The 20,455-nt window shown below is 45.8% G+C and overlaps 2 protein-coding genes across 2 annotated transcripts in view; one reads left to right on the forward strand and one right to left on the reverse strand.

Moving 5' to 3' along the window:
- Nucleotides 1-3,912: 3,912 nt before the first annotated feature.
- Nucleotides 3,913-14,804, reverse strand: SHOX2 (SHOX homeobox 2). The gene is made up of 5 exons (XM_086674596.1): nucleotides 13,806-14,804; nucleotides 10,652-10,860; nucleotides 8,158-8,215; nucleotides 7,760-7,848; nucleotides 3,913-6,162 (listed from the first exon to the last, which is right to left on the reverse strand). Exons 1-5 carry the CDS (start codon nucleotides 14,158-14,160, stop codon nucleotides 5,905-5,907), a joined length of 969 nt encoding a protein of 322 aa, XP_086530722.1. The 5' UTR covers nucleotides 14,161-14,804; the 3' UTR covers nucleotides 3,913-5,904.
- Nucleotides 14,805-18,165: 3,361 nt separating this feature from the next.
- Nucleotides 18,166-20,455, forward strand: part of RSRC1 (arginine and serine rich coiled-coil 1) — a 422,099-nt gene continuing 419,809 nt past the window's right edge. Inside the window, exon 1 of the mRNA XM_086674595.1 lies at nucleotides 18,166-18,412. Coding sequence (XP_086530721.1) covers nucleotides 18,181-18,412 — 232 coding nt within the window. The 5' untranslated portion in view covers nucleotides 18,166-18,180. The remainder of the gene's footprint in view (nucleotides 18,413-20,455) is intronic.

Genomic DNA, 20,455 nt, shown 5'->3' on the forward strand with positions numbered 1-20,455 from the left:
AATTACCTAGAATCAAAACGAACAGGTAATGTTTTCCCCTGGCCCACAACAGAAAAGTATTCATTCCTTGTCTTGCTCTACTTTATTTTTTTTCTTCTAAGATTTTATTGCAAGAATTAATGCCTATTGATATTTTCATTAAGATAAATATCACATATTGCTTATATATACATGTGCAAGGGACTGTTCATAGGGCTTTACAAATACTAACTCATCTAATCCTCCTAGCACCCCATGAAATAGATGCTATTTTTATTCCCATTTTACAGATGAGGACATTGAGGCACAGACAGATTAATTTATCCAAACTCACAAACAAAATGGCTAAATGGCAGCAGTGAGGTTTGAATCCAGAAAGTCTGGCTCCAGAGTCTGTGCCCTTAATTTATTCTGCACTATTCTGCCTGAATAAGAATCTACAAAGCTCCTTGCTCAGGACATGTGAGTGGTTGTTCAACAAGGTGGGGAAATGTGTGTTTACTCCTCCCTATGTGATTTATTTGATTATATTCTAAAACCTTTCTTCATGCCAATAGAACTCCATGTAAGTACTATACTAAATTTTCCTGTACTGAAGGCATATGCGATGGTTACCTTGACTGACACATAAAATACCCAAAACAAAATACCCCAAGACTAGAGGACTTTTTGTTCTATGAATTAAAGACATGAAAGGATTGCCTAGGCATCAGAAGTGTTATAAGCTCACATCTGTAAGTCTTTCTTGGAGATTTCCATATTTCTTATACAGGAATGTTCCCTGTCTGAAATATTTCAGTGTTCACTCTATATCTGAGTTTGAAAATTCTCTAATCCTTTTTAATTTTTAATTCTCAATTACTTTTTCAGCACACGTAGGACAAGCACTTGCCGTAATAGGATGTTTAACACTTATGTTTTTCTTTCAGTCAGCTTGAAAACATGCTAGTAAACATGCAAACATATTGTAAAGGTTTGAAATTCGGGGTGTGTATACATATATCAACAGGAGTTATGAATTATGTATATTCTGAGCCTATATAAATTAGATTTTGAAGAACAAGCATCACAGTACTCAGGCAGGTCATAATAAGAGATTCCATGTGAAATGTAAAAACTACCTTGAATAAATTATCCATAAGTTAACACTCTCATTATAATGACATATTTATTATTTCTGGGTTTGTGATGTTCCTTTAATGCACTCTGACTGACTGTTGTAATGGCACTTCAAGAAACCATTTCAGACTCCCCCCCCCCATGAAATTTAGCACAACTTTATTTACATTTGAACTAAAATAATTTAAAATAATGTAATGTTAAAAACAATCACCTACTTCCCAACGTAGAATACCATTTCCTTCTGCCCAGAAACATCTAATTAAAGCAGGATATAACTTTAGTAATTATTTTCACACAGAATGTCTCTAAAATTAATGTCGATTGTAAGACTAAAAATTGGGAGACTGACAATCAAAACAATCTTAAATGCTTTGTTTATGTGATGCAAAGGAGTGATCCTTTAATTCTTGCACACACATTAAACTGATTTCACAGACTTTCTGTGCTGGTGTTTAACATAGTCAAGTGCTTGAGGTTACACAGAATAAACAATCTTGAGATCTTATTGCAAATGTTTGCAATTTATGATGTAAACCGATTTGTGAAAAAATAACAGGATCCATGTCACTGAAGCCAAAAAGGCATTTTTCAGAAATCAAAATAGTTCCGAAATTTGAGCATTGCATTATACTAAAGTATTACCATCTGAAGATCTACAAAGTTTTAAGTCTGGGGAAAAACTCAAACTAGATATTTATCATTTCAGCTTCAAGCAAAGGCCTCCGATTTTACCGACCCTCTTGTATCCTAAATTCCTCAACACTAATGATATCTTGAATAATCTCTCTTAACTGAGTTTTCCCCAATCAGGGATTTTGTAGCCTGGGAAGGTTTTGCACACCTTGGTGTGAAAGATCTGGGGGGTGGCGGGGGAGGGAGTGGCAAAATGTTTATTATTTATTAGGATTATCGAATTTCTACCAAAACAACGTGCATGTTGGGCCTCATCTGAATTTAAAGCGAAGACTTCGGGCGCCTTCTCAAAGAGGCTCTGGAAACCCTGAGTTTGGAACTTCGCGTTCACACACCCAGGCGCCTGCCTGAGAGTTTGAGCCGCGGCGTGGGTGGAAAGCGGGCCCAGCTTGAGCGTGCGTGGGAGGCTGGGCCCGAGGGACGCGGCCCGGACTCGCCAGGAAAGGCAGCCTGGGCCCTTGCAGAGTCTTGGGAGGGCGAACACCCTTGACGCTTGGGTCCCGCAGGCCGCGCCCAAGCTCAAGTACCGCCGACCGGGCCAAGGAACTTTGGCCCTTCTCGCTGGCCTGGCCGCCTCCGCGAGCTCCTAGCCTTCCCCACTGCCGCCGGGCCGGGCCCCCGCGGGGCTCGGCGCCCAGCCCACCCCTCTCCTGCCGCCGGCAACGTTCGGGTCCGACCTAGGCCGCGCTGCCGCGCCCGCATCCTGGTGCCCCGGGCCTCGCCTGCCTGGGCCCAGACGCACCGCCCCCTTTGACCCCAGGCTCCCCCAGAGCTCGGCTGCGGGGACGGCCTGCGCTTCGCGTCCGCCGCGCGGCCGGCTTGACCCGGGACGGAGCCGCTAACCACCCCCGGCTCCAAGTTCTCCCGTGACCTCCGACCTCCCTTGGGGTGCCCGAAGAAATGTCCGAACCCGCGTTGGAGGCTGCAGTAGGGCTGGGGCTGGGAGCCTGCGTGTTCCGACCCCCGGCCCCTGGCGCGGACGGGAGCTCGCCGGAGGCCAGTGGGCGAGGGCGGGCGGCTAGGCGCGGCCGTTGCAAGTGCACCCCGCCCCTAGGCAGATGTTTATTATGAGAACTGAGGTCAGCCAGGAGAGCTGTCAACTTGTCAACTAGGAGACTTGCGAGGCCTGGAAGCGGAATACGGCCCAAGTGCTGGTCAGTGGTCTTTAAAAGCTACAAAGATAAATATAAAGTTATCACCCAAGGAACAGCTTTGAGTGCGAGCTCAGCCCGGGAGAAGGCCGAGTAGGGACGACGGGAGCACCACTGGAACTCGCGGGACTTTGTCCAAGGGGTGGGGGGTCTCCACTACGCGTCCTCCCGGCCAAAGGGGCCCCCAAGGGACCCTCGGGACACCCTCGATCTTCGCGGAGGATGCCCCCCATCCCAAGAGCCCGTGCTGGAAGGGATGGTCCTGTCCGCGGCCTGACCAGGCCCGCGTCTTCACAGTCTCTACGCTGAATAGGCAGCGCTTTCGGGTTTTACTAGTGAGCCTTCTTCCGGGAGGAGGGGGCTGGGAGAGGTGGGAGGGAGGGAGGGGATCCTGGGTATTCTAAGGACTCTGGGACCTGGCTTTTCCTGAACTGGGTCCTTGCTTCTACCTTTTCCTAAATTAAATCAACGAAAAATCTGCCTGGGCCAAAGCGCTAAACTGGAGAGGAGGTGGCCCTCCCTGGAGCCCCGTTCCCTTCACGGCTTTTACCCTACTCCCAAACCCTCATCACTTGCTTGGGGAGGGTCAGCGACCTGGGGTCGAGTGTCTGTTGTGCCACAGTTAACCCAGGTGGATTTCGCACCGCGTGATCCCGGCTTCCCTTTCTCCCCAAAATGTTCCCCGAAAAACTACAAGGGTGAAATTAAATAGAAGAATGAGAGTTTGTCTTGGGGAGTCTATTCCATATTATTTTACATACTATCTGCTCCTTTATTGATTTGGTGTAAAATCAATTCTGTTTCTATTCTGGGTGGATATAAAAAAAGGGGGGGTGCGCTCAGCGCTTTCGAGAGTCACCATTCTCATCGCCTCTTAATAGCGGCACGTAGAAGCAGAGGCAAGCGCTTTTCTAAGTTGATGTGTTCGAGAGATAGATACGCATTAATCAAAAAAGGAAGAAGGAAAGACTATCCCGGATAGTTTAATAGTAACAGGAACAAAGATGACGCGAACCCCATCAAATGAAACAATACTATTTTCATTCAATTGATCGGCAAAGTGTCTTCAATTAATAACTTGGCACTTATTTAAAAGGTTTAACAGAGGTGAAACCGAAACATTTTGTACCAACAACACATCATGAAATAACAGCATCTTCTTTTGTTTAAAATAACTTAATACACTAGAAAAAATATGGCAAATATAAATAACTTTGTTTTCATGGAGAACAAATAGTTACAAAGCTCAACCGCATACCAAAGTTCAGTTAAAAGAGCTTTTCCTCTTTCTTGTAAATTAGAAAAAAACAAAAACACAACTAAGGAGGCTTTCTAGTGATTGGGATACACATTGCTTAGTCCAGGGTATCCCAGTTTAAATAGCTACATGAATTGAAACAAACAAACAAAATTACTTGAATATACACCTTTGTGAGATAAAATGCAAATGTTGAAAGTCAACCATCAGTTCACACATTATAGCCAAAATAAACTTTGTTCGTGTGTATCAACATATTTTACACAAACCTACTGCTTGTATCTAGTTGGGTGTTATTTAAGGTGAGTGTGACAGGATAGAGAGGGGGGAAATAAAGCAAGGTTCTCAAACAGGACATCAGGAAATCAGCAGGAGGGAATACAAGAAAGGAGGGAGGGGGGACTAACACTGATTGAGCGCCTACTGTGTGCTAGGAGCCGTGGGAGGCGCTGTACCTTTTTTATTTCATTTGGTCTTCTTTTCATTTTCTTTTCCCCACATTTTCTGCCCGCCTCCGTCTTCTTGGGACAGAGTGTAAATTTTTTTCCCTTCCGACCTTTTTCTTTTGTCCGACAGGATCAAAGACGGGGCAAAAAATATAGATTTGAGATATATCAATTTCCAGATGCTTTTGGTATTGTTTTTCATACTGAAGATGAAAATGGAGTAAGTGCATGTGAGTAAAGCAGGGAGCGGGGAGACACCATCAATGGAATACAAGTAACATGCAAAACCGGAATTTACTGTCAGCAGTCTGGACAGTGCTGCCACAATAATTTCTCAGATAAATCATTGTCTGTGGTAACATTTTTTGTATCAATATCATCTTTTTCCCTCTCCTCGCTTTGTATACTGTCTTCCCTCTTCTTACTCTTCCATACGTGGTGGTTTTTAACTCAAAGCATCTGATTCAACGTAAAAGGAGGCCCGCCTCTCTTATCAAATTTCTTGTATTAAAGTGAACTTCGCAGAAAAAGGTCAGTTTCAAAACCTGTGAACTTCCCAGCTGCGCACTTTTTTTTAACCTTAGTTCTTTAAATAAGTATACCTCTTCCTTCTGTTTTGCCTTTTCAGCCCATTAAAAAAAAAAAAACACTTTAAGTTGGTACCCCCCCCCCCCCCCATTCTCTCGAGATTCGTCCGGGTTATTTTTCCATATTTTTTAAATGTATAAAATACTTTAATTTTTAAAATTTGTTTTTGTTCCTTGATTCTTTCTCCAATTTCAGCTTCTGCCAAATAGCAATAAGTTCCCCTTTTCTTTTTTCTCCCTGGTTTGTCTTTTCTACTTTTTTTTTTTTTTTTTTTTTTTGCTCATTTTTTATTAACAGGATTTTCATTTCTACTCAAGAATCCATCGTTGCAGCTTTGCCTTGAGCCACACTCCGCTGTCCTAGCGTTCCCTTGTTCAGTCTCTCTCCAGACTTCCCGAAAACTTGCCCCTACGAAGCCGAATTCTATGCCCTTGGGTAAGTGAATGGTCAGGAGCAACGGAGCTGCTGCGCCTAGTGGGATCGAGGGTCCCGCGCGGAGTCTCGCCCTCCAAGTCCGGGTTGTGGAGGGGGGCAAAGGGCGATCCGCGGGGCGGGAAGAGAGTAGGTTCCGGAGATCCGTGGGGGATAAACGGAAAAGCAGCGAGGCGCGGAGGGTGTGCAGGATGCACGCCGCGCTGAAGGCGCGACGTTGGCGCTGGCGTTGGCGTCACAGACCCAGGGCGGCAGCATGCTTTTTGGCTTTCAGTCTGAGATCGGCGATGCTGGAGTTCTTGCTGGTGGTCTTGGCGGCGGCGGCGGCAGCCACCACGGAGGCGGCGGAGGCTGAGTCAGCGGCCAGCGTGGCCAGCGGCAGTCCGAAGGGCGGCGCCGGGAACATCATGTAGGGCGCGTGCGCGGCCAGGTGCGGGTGCAGGTGGTGGTGCGCGTGCGCCACGGCGCTGTCCAGCTGCAGCTGCGCCTGAACCTGAAAGGACAAGGGCGTCACGTTGCAATGACTATCCTAGGGTGACAACAGAATAGAAACAGAGCATTAACGGCGTCCAGCTTGGCGAGGGGGAAGGCTGGGGCTAGGGACAGGAAAGGGGCGTTTGGCTGACCTCCTCAGTCTGTTACTGAATCTGGGATATTCCGGTGCGCCAGAGTCTCTGCAACTCGCTCAGCACCTTATCTCCCTGGGCCCTGGGGGACTCCTATCTGCAGGAATGTGGCCGCTCCTCTCAGGAGCGGGGCCCATCAGAGGGCAACCTTGCTATCGTGTTAATAGCCCTCCTCAAAATTAGAAAGGTAATTTGGAAAGGCTCTCTCGATGCCATCATACATCCCTTACCCCACTAAAGCACTAACAAGTAACCAAGTGCTAACAAGCAAACTGTAAAACTTTTCCTTGTTACTTAGGGAAATTAATTCATCTTCATAACAACTGGCACAATTGTTAGTACTTCCAACATTTACTGCTGTAACAATCAGCCTTGTTATAATGCAGATCTTGTTAAAATGCAGATTCTGATTCAGAAGGTCTGCGCTGGGACCTGAGATTCTGCCTTTCTAACTGCCTCCCTGGTGGTGCTGGTGCTGCAGGCCTGCAGATCACTTTATGAGTAGTAAGGGTCTCCTTTTAAGATCCCACTCTCTCTTTCTCCAATCATTCTCCTTGCTTCAAAAGCCTAGCATCAGGATGCTAGAGTCCTGTGGTGCCAAGAGAGCTAAGATCTCCCTAACACTAACCGTCAATACATGGGTAAGCCCAGGTGTCTCCCCAGTCTAGGGGAGACTGCCAGCTGAGAGCTAGGGTGCTACCAACTGAGAGCTAATTCACGACTTCACAGCCATACCAAGCAGGGGTCCTGGCTAAGGATGGGCAAGGTCAGGCACTGGTTGGGTAAGGCTTGCGCCCTTAGGCTTGAAGAGCAGGGGTGTTTAGAGCACTGGGATTTCCCAGGATTAAATCTTTGCTGCAGGCTGTCCTTTTAAAATGTAGTCTTAAAGGTTTCTTTATACCTAAGAAAGGGATTGCAGAGGCAGGGCATCCCTGGGAAGACCAAGGCTTCCCTCTCTACTAGAGATGAAGCTTTGTTTGCAGAGGCACCTTTAAAAAATCAAGTCTGAGTTGGAAGTACTTTTATTTATTTACTCTTCTTCTGCCAGACACATTTAATGTGACTAAGGGGTAAGAAATACCTAGAAAAATATTTAGAAAGTTGCCTTAGAAAACACCTGAGGACTTACCTCTGTATTGGATCTGACAAAATCTTAATCAAAAGGCTTTTCCTTTCTCTCCCCAAGTGCAATCTTTAGTGCATTTTTAAAGGACCGGTTGCTGGCCTCAGGCCCCTGCAGGTTTCCCATGAGGACAGAAAGGACTAGACACGTAGGCCCTTGACATTGTATAGGCTTTTTTTTTTTTTTTTAAAGGGGAGTGAATCCACTATATCATCTCAAAATTATTCTTCAACTGCATGGACACCAACATTGGGACTCAGAGAGAAGGTATATTCAACAATTCAAGCAAACATCCGGGTATTTTTACAGTTAAAAACAGGTTGAAAGCGGGCTATACTTGCCTGCTGAAATGGCATCCTTAAAGCACCTACGTTGACATAAGGTGCAACTCTACAAGCTTCAAACTGGCTGGCAGCCCCTATGAGAACACCTATTAAAAAAATGGGGAACAAAACACAATAATATGAGGTTAATATTTCCAGCACTGTTTTCCAGGGTTCCAAATGATACTAAGACAGAACTAATTCCTCTGGAACTGGACAGTTATCTTCCTACACTGCTGCCATAATTAAAATAAATGTAATTTACTCCCAAACTTTAGGACTTTCATTAACTGCCTTCAGAGCAGATTTTTAAATAAATACCATGATTTTATTTTAGAAGTTTCTTTCTGACTTTGTATAATGATATTACCCAATTCTCTTTTTACTGAGAATATGATTTTCTTTGAGAAGCATACCTTTATGGAGTTGATTTTCTTGTTTTCTGCATTTAGCTCTTCGATTCTGAAACCAAACCTACAAGTTGGAAAAACAAAATAAAGCCTAGATGTTACGAACTCCAACATTTTCTTTTAATTACCAGAGTACAATGACAAAAGAATAGTGTTTTAGGCAAGGATTGAGAGATACAGCAAGCAATATTTGAATTATAAAAAACACTCTCAATTTCCAAAGTCAAATAATGCAAGTAAACAGCAAAAATAGATTTCATAGACTTTTGCAAGATAAATTGTTTCTTGATAAATTACTATTAGTCCTGGTTTCATCTTTCTGCATTACAGAGTCCCCAAAGGCCTAAAACTCTCCCTGATACCTGATACCAAAGTGATAATGGGTTTAGATGTTTGCCCAGTAAGACCTGAGAAGAATGTGCTCATTAATAGCCTGTAATATTAATTAGCTTCATCTTCAAGAAAAACCAAACACCAAAGCAAATAGTGACTCTGGGTTTTTTTTTTTTGTTGTTTTTTTTTTTTTTTTTTTTTGGTTGTGGGGGGAGGAAGATAAGAGTGGGGGAAGAGGTAATTAGTGTCATAAAAGCCTCACTACAAAGAAGTTTAGAATTTCTCTGTTCCTCTGTGCAGCAGAGTGTAACACAGTTGCAGCATAATTGTGCTATTATCATGATAATCTAATTTGCTTCTATAGAAAAAGCAGTTAGGGTAGCAGAGACGCATCCAGAAAATAACTCTAAAATTTAAATAAAAGTATGAAAAATAAAGACCAGCAATAAAGTTCACTTCTTATGAGAAAAAAAAAAGAACAACATGCTGTGAAAAGGGGATGGGATATGAATCAAGTAACTCCTGGATACTGTCTTCTCCTAGATATCACCTTCTTAAACTTGCCAACTTTTAAAGGCAGTATGACAGATTTTTAAAAATTCATATAAACCTTGCTTTTACACTCCAGTCATACAGCATTATGTTCCAATAATACAGCATATTGACTGATTCACAAATTAAGGTTTGAAAAAAAAACTATAAAAGAAAAATAGTGCTTCAGAGATTTTTCTTGTTTTTGAAAGCCGTGTCATAGTCAATGTAAATCTTCAAAAATTCCCTTGCCATTTAGTGTAATAGAAGGGTAGATTTCATGCCAGGGTGGCATCCTTTGTGTAACTCACATGCCCTGAGGCTTCTTGCCTCTTTTTTCCCCTAGAAGAGTTGGAACTGCGATACTAATGCTCATAACTGTAATAATTATCATCATGTCTTTAAGGGGTTGCTGAGTCTCTAGAGATTTCAGTACACACAGCAAAGCAGGAGAGGCTTAAAAAAGAAGAGCAGAGCCTTCTATTGAGGGCTGTGATGACCAAGGCAGCCTATTATTACTTTTCCCCTTCAACGTGACTGCTCTGTTTTTGTCCTGATCCTATTACAAGATGCGGGGAAGCCCCATAAGAATTGCATAGTTTGCTGCAGATGGTGGTCTCTGCGCCCAGAGACCCTGGGAGTATCTGTTACAGTGATACTTTGTAACAGCTGCAGATGTTCAGGCCTAAAACTGCTCCATGTGTTCAAACAAATAATGACCATCATTTTCTTCTAGTTTATTATTTGAGCGGAAATACAATCTGAAACATTTAAATGTTTTCTCCATAAAACTAGAAGGATATGCATGCATGTATGTACATAATTTTCCACCTTGAATGCCCCCAAAGCCTATTGCCATTATATTCACCCCCACAAACGAGTAAAGAAAACCTGCTCCAACCCTAACTCCATCACGTTAAGGCACTTGTTGGGTGTTGGACTTTGGGAATGCCAATATTAAGATATGTGAATTGTTTTAAAATCAAGTTTCTGTAGGTTCAGGTTTGCTGTCAGGTTAAGTGAAGGAACAAAGAGTGACCAAAATGCATTTACTGCTTTACTGTTTTACACACAGTTTGAGATCGACTGCTAACGGCAAACTGTAAATTTCCGCACTTAACAGTTGCTAATTTTCTTTATAGTCTGTACATCTATAAACCTAATTGGCATATCCGCTTGGCAACCCTAGACCCCGGAGCAGACCCTCAAGGAAAACCAACTCAGGCGAACAAAATATTCGTTGTAACTTTTAAGGCATCCAGAAGATAAAACGCTTTCTGTGGGATTTTTTTTTTTAAGGCTTATAAAAGTAGGCCCATTAGGATTAAACCACATTAAAGGCATCGTGAGGCGAGGGGGGTGGGGGTGTGGTTTATAGAAACTCTGGGAGCAAGCCCAGCACAGCTTTCTTCTGCTGGGAACATATGTTGGGAGTGGGGGGGGGGGGTAGGCTATAATACTAAGATTTACTTTGGAAAATAGGACCTCTAGTAAAGACCATCCTTTTCCTTCTCACCTCACTCCAGGTTCTTGAACCCGCTGCGCCCTCGCTGTATGTCCCCCAAGCGGCCTCTCCTCCACGCGTGCCCCTCCTCCACTCCCCGGGCCCTGCCTTGACCTCCTCACAGCTAGGTACCTGCACTCGGGCTTCGGACAGCCCCAGCCGTTGGCTCAGTTCCTCGCGCATGAAAGCGTCCGGGTAGTGGGTCTCATCAAAAAGCCTCTCCAGTTCGTTGAGTTGTTCCAGAGTAAAATTGGTCCGACTTCGCCTCTGCTTGATTTTGGTCTGGCCTTCGTCCTCCATCCCTTTCGCATCCTCTTTGCGATCCTTCAGCTCTGGGGACACTGGAGGGGGCACCACAAGTAGGGCCACGCGAATGTCCACGTGCGCACACAGAAACACACACACACACACACACACACACACACACACACACACGGAGAAAAACAACACGGCAAATCCTGTTACCAGATTTGTCTCCAAAAGGATGGAGGATCCCGCCCCCTCCCGGAGTTCTGTCCACTGTCTCACCCTACCCCGAGGAAGAGGAATCTGGAGACGTGAAAGATCAACTCTGGCCGGCCGCCCTTCCTCAGCTATTCACCCACACAACCCTCCGCAACTGTAGCCTACTCACCTCCTCACTGTGCACTCCACCGTCCCCTGCCCTCCCCCGCGAACGCCAAATGCATTCCACTCACCCTCTCTAGCACTCACACTCTGCCAAGCACACCAGAAATCAAGAGCGCCGCACCCGGCCAGGCACAGAACCCGGTCAGGGCAGAAGGGCGCGGCGAGGCCATGCACTGGCCTCTCACCGGCTATTCCCAGAGCGCTGGGCCATTTTCAGGCCAGCCCTGGCCTCCGCTGGCTCTGTTTCTCTCAAACTTGCTGCTCTAATTTGGGAACAATTGGGCCCAAGGGTCGCGGCGGCAGAACAAGACCCGGGTGCTGTGCGGCACAGGGAGCCGCATCTCCGGGCTTTCGGTGCTGACCCAGGGTACGAGCCCAACCCTGCTGACAGCCCACGGGAGGCCAGGCAGTCTCCATCCCCCACGCCAGACACGGGACGCCTGACAAGAGGCGCCCACGCCATGTTGGCGGCCTGAAGGGCTCGCCGCCCACGCCAGGCCAAAAGGCGAGAGGCGGAGAACCAGCCTCCGGTGGCGCGCGAAACAGACCGCTGCCTCTGTTCTCTCCTTCTCTCTCCCTATTGGAAAGACAGACTCGACCCTAAACGCTTAAACCCACAGAGATCAACAGGTTCAAGCGGAACATTCGTGATCCTTGGTTTCTATTGGTTGCTCAAAGCCTTTTCATGCATCCAGCAGCTCGGTTGTTTAATAAAATATGCATTTTTCTGCTCTGGGTTTGCACACACCCGTTGCTACTTTATACTGTCCTTCCTTCTCCCTTTAAAAACAGGAGCTCTGCGAACGTGAGCATACAGAGTCAACCGAGGGAGATTTTATGTGTGTGTGTGTATATATATATATATATATATACACATACACATGAGAGTAAGGGCCAGTGATCAGGAAAGCCCCCATATCAACATAAACTGCCCTCTGGAACCTTCATGCTCTGCGCCTGAGTCGGAACCTTGGGTTTTTAAGGTGTCAAAGCTGAGTTTGGATAGTCGAGGCTGTTTGTAGTTCTTCCTAGCCCAGGATCCCGATCAGCATGGGTGTTAAAAATCATTTCCGGAAGAGCCGGCCTGCAGAAAAATTAATACTTGTCCTGAGCTTGGAAATCAACAATTCCAGAACTACCTCTGCCCGGGTTGTGACCCTAACCGCAGGATGCGACATGCTGGTGTACCCAGGGCCTGGAGCTGCGGACTCAGGCAGGGGAGCCTGCATTGGGCCGCCCGACAACGGTGCTATACTTTTCAAATTTAGGAGGACCTGCTGCCTGGTCTGGGGGAAGAAGGAGCCTCTAGCTAGCATTCTAGCTACGGTGATTTTAGGTGTTGCCCGCATTTCTTGTTCTCAGAGTTCGTTTTATGGACATTTGTCCTTCCACTGGGGAGGAAGCGGGTAACATTATAGTAAACATTAGGGGCCAAGTTAATAAGAAAATATTTCCACTGATATTGTAATGAAATTTAAACACGAAAAACACCCTTCAGATTCTGCCAAAGGGGTGAGAAGGCTTTGTCTATTTCGTGTTATCCACAGTGGATGGATGCCTCTCAAACTTTTGGAGCTTCAAGGAGAAAGATGTCCACATTTCCAGTTGATTAATAGACTTAATATAATCTCGATTTCGCCCCCAAATTTCCATTTATTGGCCTAAACAGGAACAGACCGTGTTATAAACAACTTAATTGCTTGCTTAAATATGTGATTCTACGCATGTCACATATTTTCTTAATTGGAAAAATATGGCAGCACACCAGTTACTGCAGGCACCGAGTGCCAAATTAATTTTATTGTTGAATTCTTTTGAATTGGTACAGGACGCTCCACCATTTAGATAAAGCCATTTCCTAACACTTTGTTGGCACGGAAGGATTCCCCCCCCCCCCCCCCCCACGAAACCAGAGATGATTCGAAACAGTAATGCAATTGTGTAAATACCGAAAAACCAATCCCCAAAAAAGGGAGCCTAAAGCGTCTCCCGAGAGAAACAGCCTAGCCTGGACCTTAGCCTGCGTCGGCCTCGTTCAATCGTAACAGCTCAAAGAGAATGGGAAGTTTTGACCTCCAGGATCCGAGGATCCAGGATCTTCGTGGAGTTCGAGTGGATCTTAGCCGTGGCCCGAAATCCGGGGGTGACCCCAGGGTGAAATCTCCCTCTCTCTCTCTCTCTCTCTCTCTCTCTCTCTTTCCTCTCTTTTTCTTTCTTTCTCAGGCCTAGGAAAGGGGCTCCTGCAAACTCGGCGCTAGATGCTAACCAGAATCCTGCCGCCTGGCCCAGCTGCTGTCAGCACCCCTGCGGCAGCCGGGCCCACCGAACTTCCCCATCCGCCCGCGGGCCGTCTGGGTTGCGGGCCCATCCTCTGGCTGGTGAAATGCGCTTCAGTGGAATGGGAATAGCGAGAGCATCCGAGAAGGGCGCGCGCAAACCCCACGCCCCCCCTCTTCACACACACTCGGACCCCACCCACGACCGTGCACACCACCGGACTCCCACCCCTCCATCATCACTCTAGCTTCCAAAGCTGGGGTCCAAGGGCCCGCTCCGCGTCCCGCCCCTCTCCCCGCTGGGCCTCGGGGTCCTCTCCCGCCCGAGAGGAGTCAGGAAGGCGGGAAGGGGAACCGCGGCTGGGGGGTTAGGCCGTTACCCTCGGTGAGCCGCGGGCTGCCCGGCTCCCTGCTTCTCTCAGCGGCGCCCATGTCCAGCTCCCGGACGGGAGAGCGCCCTCCTCCAGCTCCTCCGCCTGCTCCTCCTCCTCCTCCTCCTGCACCTCCTCCGCCTCCTCCGCCTCCGCCTCCGCCTCCTCCTCCGCCGCCGCCTCCGCCGGCCGCCCGGACTGCCGGGCTGCTGCGGTCGTCGCGGCCGGGATCGGTGCAGCCCGTCGGCTCCTTGGTCCCGCGCAGCGGCCCGCTCTCCAGCACCTCCCGGTACGTGATCGCCTCCTTCTTCTCCTTCACTTTCTGGTCAAAAGACTTAGAGACGAACGCCGTAAGTTCTTCCATCGCCGCCGATGCCGGTCAGCTCCGCGCTCAACCTCTCCCAGCCGAGCCCCGCTCTTTTTTTCCTTCTTCTTTTTTTACTGCCCCAGCCCCCCCAATAATAACACATCAATGGGGCAGGGGGTGGGGGAGGAGCTGGAGGAGGAGGAAGAAAAAGAAGAAGAAGAAGAAGAAAAAGAAGAGAAGAAAGAAGAAAGAGGAGAAGTAGGAGAAAAAGAAGTAAGAAGAGGAGGAGGAGGAGGAGGAGGAGGAGGAGGAGGAGGAGGAGGAGGAAGAGGGAAGGGGCGGGGGCCGCCGGAGGGAAATGGGAACTGATGCTTCCCTGCCGGAGCGCGCTTGTTCAATGTTAAGATCTTTGACAATTCTTCCTGCGGAGAGTTCAGATCTGATAGCAATGCTGCGCTTGAAGTCTCACTATTTATACTTCGCAAAGGCGGCCCCTTGTTCTGAGTAAATTACCTCCCCTTCGCAACTCGGAGGGAGCCCCTTCCTGGGGAAGCACCCGCACCACTACCTGGGGGTGGGAGATTGGGGGTTGGGAGGGAGGGAGAAAGAGGGAGAGATTGGGGGAGAGAGAGAGAGAGAGAGAGAGAGAGAGAGAGAGAGAGAGAGAGAAAGAGAGAGAGATTGAGATTGATTGAGGCTGGAGTCCAGGCAGGCTGGAGCTGGAGTGGGAGGGCAGTGAAGGGGACGGGAGGGGGCGGGAAGAGGAGGCCGGTCCCAGGCCGTCCGGGTTTTCAGATGGCCTCGGCCGCCTGTGCTCTTGGCCATTAATCCAGGGTTGACGAGAATCCCTAATTAATTTAATTAGGCGTGGATTTTGCGTTGGTGTCACGATTCAGTTAAACACTGGGGAGCTGGACCTACTCCGCCGGGGCGTGGCCAAGAGGAAACTGACAAGTGCGCGGCTGCTGGAGTCAGTCGGGTACCCGGACTCCGCAACCGACCCTACAACCTCTCACCGCGTCAGGGTGCAGCGCAACTGCTCCGCCCCGCTTTGCAGCCGGGCTTCCTTGACCAGCGTTAGGCGCCGGGCACCCCAGTTCCGTATCCTGACTCTGTGTCCCAATCCTACACCCCCGCTCCTCACCCACCCTCCCACCCACGCAGTCCGGCAACCTGCGTTCACAAGCTTGCTCAGAGTCAGGGTCGTCTACTGCGTCCCAGACCCGCGCGGCTCCCTATAGGGGCTTCCCGGCCTGCAGCGAGAGCTGAGCCTGGATCTTTACTAAGCTTCCTGCCCCGGGGAGTTTGTGATTCACCCCACTACTCGCATCTTAGAGCCCTAGCCGACACCTCTACGGACAAACCCAACTCGGGCCAGCCTATTTAACACGTTTCCTGAGCAGCTGTTCCCTGACAGATTTCATTTTAAAGTGTTTCCTTAGCGCCTGGTCAAGGACAGTTTGACTTCGTTCTCTCTTTGGGGTCTCAGGATCCTGACCCCTTCTCCCTTACAACTCCCTGCAGCCGGACCCTTCCCACAATGAACTACAGGAGTTCTTCTTTAGCATCCCCAGAAACATTAAAAACCAACAGTAATTTCCTAATTTTGAAAAGCAAATGATTGTCCCTCTTGGAGTTCGAAAAAAAAATCACGTTGCTTAACCCCCCCCCCCATCTAATTTTATTTATCGTGGACTATTCAAAAAGAGAGGTTCACTGGGAGAAAGGTTTCTCTCTCTCTCTCTCTCTCTCTGTCAAAGCTACAACTTAAAATTCTATTCCTGGACTATTTTCACCGAATTAGTTTGTTATGTGGAAGGAACATCTATATTACTGAGCCATTTGTCTATATTGTGCAGGACAAAGCTTGCTATGAGTAATGTGGCTATATATATGTATATATATATGTATATATATATATATATATATATATCACAAGAATATTTACATACGGAAAGTTGTAATTACTTGAGTGCATAAACAAATACATCTCTTCAAGCGTGGCTGGGGGACATTTTCAAGTAGTATGAATATTAGTGCAGGTTTTCTTCTGATGTTAAAGGTAACATGTTCATCTTCTTGGATCTGATACTCTCAGTAAAAATAAAAGCAATTACAGAACTTTGATATGTATAGTTCTGCCCATCGGTTAAGTTGTGAACACAAAGTTAACAGATAATTTGAGAACTATAGTCAAAGCAACCTGAATCATTTGTAGAAAGAGAACACAGTTATAATGTAATATATTAGCAGTTCTAGAACATATACACATAGAGTATCTTTGTCATACTATACTACTCCTTAGATTAAAATGTTCACATTTAGTGAATTTAAGGAAAATGGAAATCATACTTCTTAGAAATGTTACTTTTCCTTTTTTTCTCTTGAATTCTGAAGTTATCTTTTGTTCTTCTTAAAACATTTATTGCTGCTTTTAGGAGAAATAATTAAGATCTTTAAGTTTCCAATAGCAATACTTTTTAGGTATGAAGGAATTATGAATGCTTGCATTTATTGTATCACACTACAAAAGGGACTCAAATACGTTTTCCAAAGTTACATGAATTTAGAAATATGATTTTACATTTAGTCTTGATTTACTATTTATAACCACTTTAATTCTGATATTGTCAGAGGGGAATAACCATAAAACTTTAATCCTTTTTGAAAATCCGTTTTTAAGGTTTTTTAGCAGAATGACCAGTAATGGGGTCAGCTAAATGGATGTCTTGCTCAAATGGCTCTGAAACTGAGGTGTTAAAAACGTATTCGCAAACAGCCCCAACATAACCACTACTAGAAATCTGGCAAGGGATTAGGAAACTCAGTAGTTACTTTTTAAATTCCATCTACTGAGGTTCAGGGAAAATGACCATTTTAAAGGTAAACAGGGAATGCTCAGACACCAAATAGATTTTCCCATAGATTTTGCTGGCATATTGACTCCTTGTATATATTTAGGAATAATGGTGTTGATACCAGATGGAGCTATGAGAAATCTGCTGTGTCTCATCACAGATCCCCACTGGCCCAAGGGAAGTTTAGTTAAACAACAACGACAAGGTTTTAAATCATATACTAATAAATGTTCATGAAGTTTAATTATGTTGTTTCATTAGATGAAAATATTTTCTGGAGACAGGATATTTCAAAATGTTGTTTTGGTAAAAAAAACATTGAATAAAGTTCAGTTGACAGCCTGCAGACAGATACACAGGTTCCAATAAAATTCAGGACCCCAAGGGTCCGCCCAGCTCTTGAATTGTTTAAAATAAACATGTAATGTAGTAGTTAAGTTTTAAAACGGCTTCTCAAAACTGGTTAGTTAAGGTACAGTCATTTATGAGAAATATATTCGTGAAAGTGATTTTCACCCTCTCAAATCGTCAGCGGAAAACTGTAGCTTCGATATCTATCAGTTGTTATAAGTTTGTTCTCACGGTCGACCCAAACCAAGGCCAAGAGTTTATTCACTTTCTTACCGTTAATTACAGATAAATAATGTAGTGTGAGTTACAGAAAATGCTGAATCGCTGTAATTTCCATTCGTTTAAATAACAATAAAACCCTATGTACACTTAATTTCTTTCGGAAGAAACCTCCTCTCCCTGCCTCTGGCAGCCTTCTCCCATTCCTCCACTAACCAGTTAACTTTAATGTGAGAAACTACTTTGCACCCAACCTGTGAATGCCTTCACCTTCAGGTAGAAGAAACACTGATTTTAATGCATTTTTGCAAATAAATCATTACAATTTAATCACACACGACTCCACACAGACACACACCCATGATTTATTATCGTTAGGCTAGTTTCCTCCTCCCCCAGCGTGAGATAACCAATTTTGCTACGTGTGGTGTCTTAAACATTAACTTCCTACGATGCAGATTTGTTTACTGATTATCTAAGACGATAACGACGATTACTAAGGCAATAACACTCTTCCGTCTCCACCTTTATTGCTTTTGGGAGGAAGAAAATCAGATAAGCGAGCACGCAAACCCAACACCAAACAAAAAATTGGCGGCGTGACAATCTACTCTCTCGGCACTCCTCTAACTTCTGGTAGCCTCCATCGATGCACTCGAAAGCTCGGCTGACGCTGCCTGGCGCTGGAACCAGGAAGGCGGTGAGCTTAAACTGTATCAAGTTCGGAGGACGCCGGCGGCGCCCAGATTTGAAGGAACGTTTCTGGGTCTGTGGAGCCTGCAAGTCAACGCGAGGCCTGAGACCGAAGGCCCGGACCCAGGTGATTCCCGTATCGGTAGCCCGGGAGGCGGCGCCTGCGGGTGCGCGGTTTCAAGGCCCTGGTAGGCTTGAGGCGGCGCGGGGCCTGGCGTAGTCCGCTGGGAAGGCGGCGTGGAGTCGAGGTGGAGGGGGTGGTGGGTGGCGGCCGCGAGGCGTGCTGAGCGGCACAGTACGCATGCGCCCCGCACCTGGCGCTTTCTGACCCTTTAGGTCCGAGCTGGGGCCTGTGGGTGCTGGGTGCTGGGTGCTGGGTGGTGGGTGGCTGTAGGATTGCGTGCGGTCGCAGGCCTCAAGCTAGGCCCTTGGTCTGGAGGTGGTGAGGGAGAGTTAACCAGCTCTTCCTCCCATTCCTCCTTCACCCCCTACTCCCGCCACACCTCCTTCTCCATTCCCAGTGCCTGGTCCTAGATCACTGCTTTGGGTTTCTGTGTGGTTGGTGCTTCGTCACTAGCTCTAGGTAGGGTGGAGCGAGAGGGAGGCTGCCACCTGGTGCACTGTGCCCCACTCACTCTGCTGTTGGTACTTTAGATCCACCTGCTCTTTCAGTGTCTATCCCCCTTCCTGGCTCGCACTCTTGCTTAGGTGAAATAGACTTAACTTTCTTAACATATGAATCTATTCACCTTATTCGCTTCTATTTCTTTGACTTCAGAATTTGTGGCCTGCTGGTCATAGAGTAAGAGCACATGGCTACCCTTAAGCTCTGTTTACTTTGGTGAGCGGTTATAATGCACTGTTTATACGTGTTGCCGGCTCATGATTTTAGGTCAACCGTAATGTAATTTCTATCTCAGAGGTTATATATCTTTAAATGTACATTGCAAGCCTAAATTTTTTGTTACTGCGTTTTCAGAATCACCACTAACAGAGTTTCAGCTGACTAGGTACTAGGTATTCAAATAAATTCAAATATATTTTGCGTTACAAAACAGTATTCCAGCTGTTATTTTTGGACTTAGACATAAAAGCTCTAAGAGAAAGAGTTATGCAGAGTTGTCAGGTTTAAGGATTTGAACAGATATGATAGGTGCAACCTTGTGGGGAAACTGTGTATCCCCTCCAGCTTTAGAGTCTATACGTATTCACTTTCTTTGCAGGCAAAGGAGATTTCCTGCTAAGTGGTAACACTTTACTACTGTATGTTCTTCAATAAGAGAGCTAAAAATGTTGGAAATAGAAAAAAAAAAATAAAGGCAGCTATTGATTGGCCTTACCAACTCCACCACTCTTAGCAAAGAGTTGTGTTATGAGTTGGAAAAGTTGTGTAGTAAGATTGTTACAGTAGATGTATAGATATATTTTCTGCTTTCCTTTCAAACCACTGGGGAGAAATATTTATGACTGATAGTTTTTTTTAAAAAAGAGATGCTAGGGGGCGCCTGGGTGATTCAGTCAGTTAAGCTTCTGGCTCTTGATTTTGGCCCTGGTCATGATCTCACTGTTGGTGGGTTTGAGCCCCAAGTTGGGCTCTATGCTGACAGCACGGAGCCTGTTTGGGATTCTCTCTGTCCCTCTCTCTTTGCCTTTTCCCCACTCATGCTCTGTCTTTGCCTCTTCCCCACTCATGCTCTCTCTCACAAAATAAATAAACTTAAAAAAAAAAAGATGCTAGTCAGCAAATTTTTTGTGAATGGAGGAGTGTTTTGACAATTCTGTATCTCTTTTGAATTTTGCTTTCTTATATCAAATTAGAATTTTACCTCAGTTTTTTCACTGTTTTTGCATGATTCTGTACTTGTTTGCAGATTTCTTCCTATGCTAAAATGATATTTTTACTTTTTTTTACTTTACCTCTTTGAGGTGGATTTCCCATTGACATGCCTGTTCTTTTCTTTTTTCTTTCTTTTCTTTTCTTTTCTTCTTTTTTTTTTTTTTTTTTTTTTTTGCCATGTGTCCAAGATACAAAAGATTGATATACTAATGAATGAGTAGTGGAGAAATAAACTGTCATATCCTCTAGGAATCTTTGTTCTAATTGCATGTTTTCTGAGAAAGGTTAATTGCTTTTTGTACTTTTTTTAATAACTAGACAAAGGAACTATTTGTGCATGCCTTGAGCTGTCTTTTGAATGAGCACATCTTGGCTTCACATCTTCAATTAGTCA

Source organism: Puma concolor, chromosome C2 (assembly GCF_028749965.1).
Source record: "Puma concolor isolate L17-30 chromosome C2, mPumCon1.1.hap2, whole genome shotgun sequence".
NCBI lineage: Eukaryota > Metazoa > Chordata > Mammalia > Carnivora > Felidae > Puma > Puma concolor.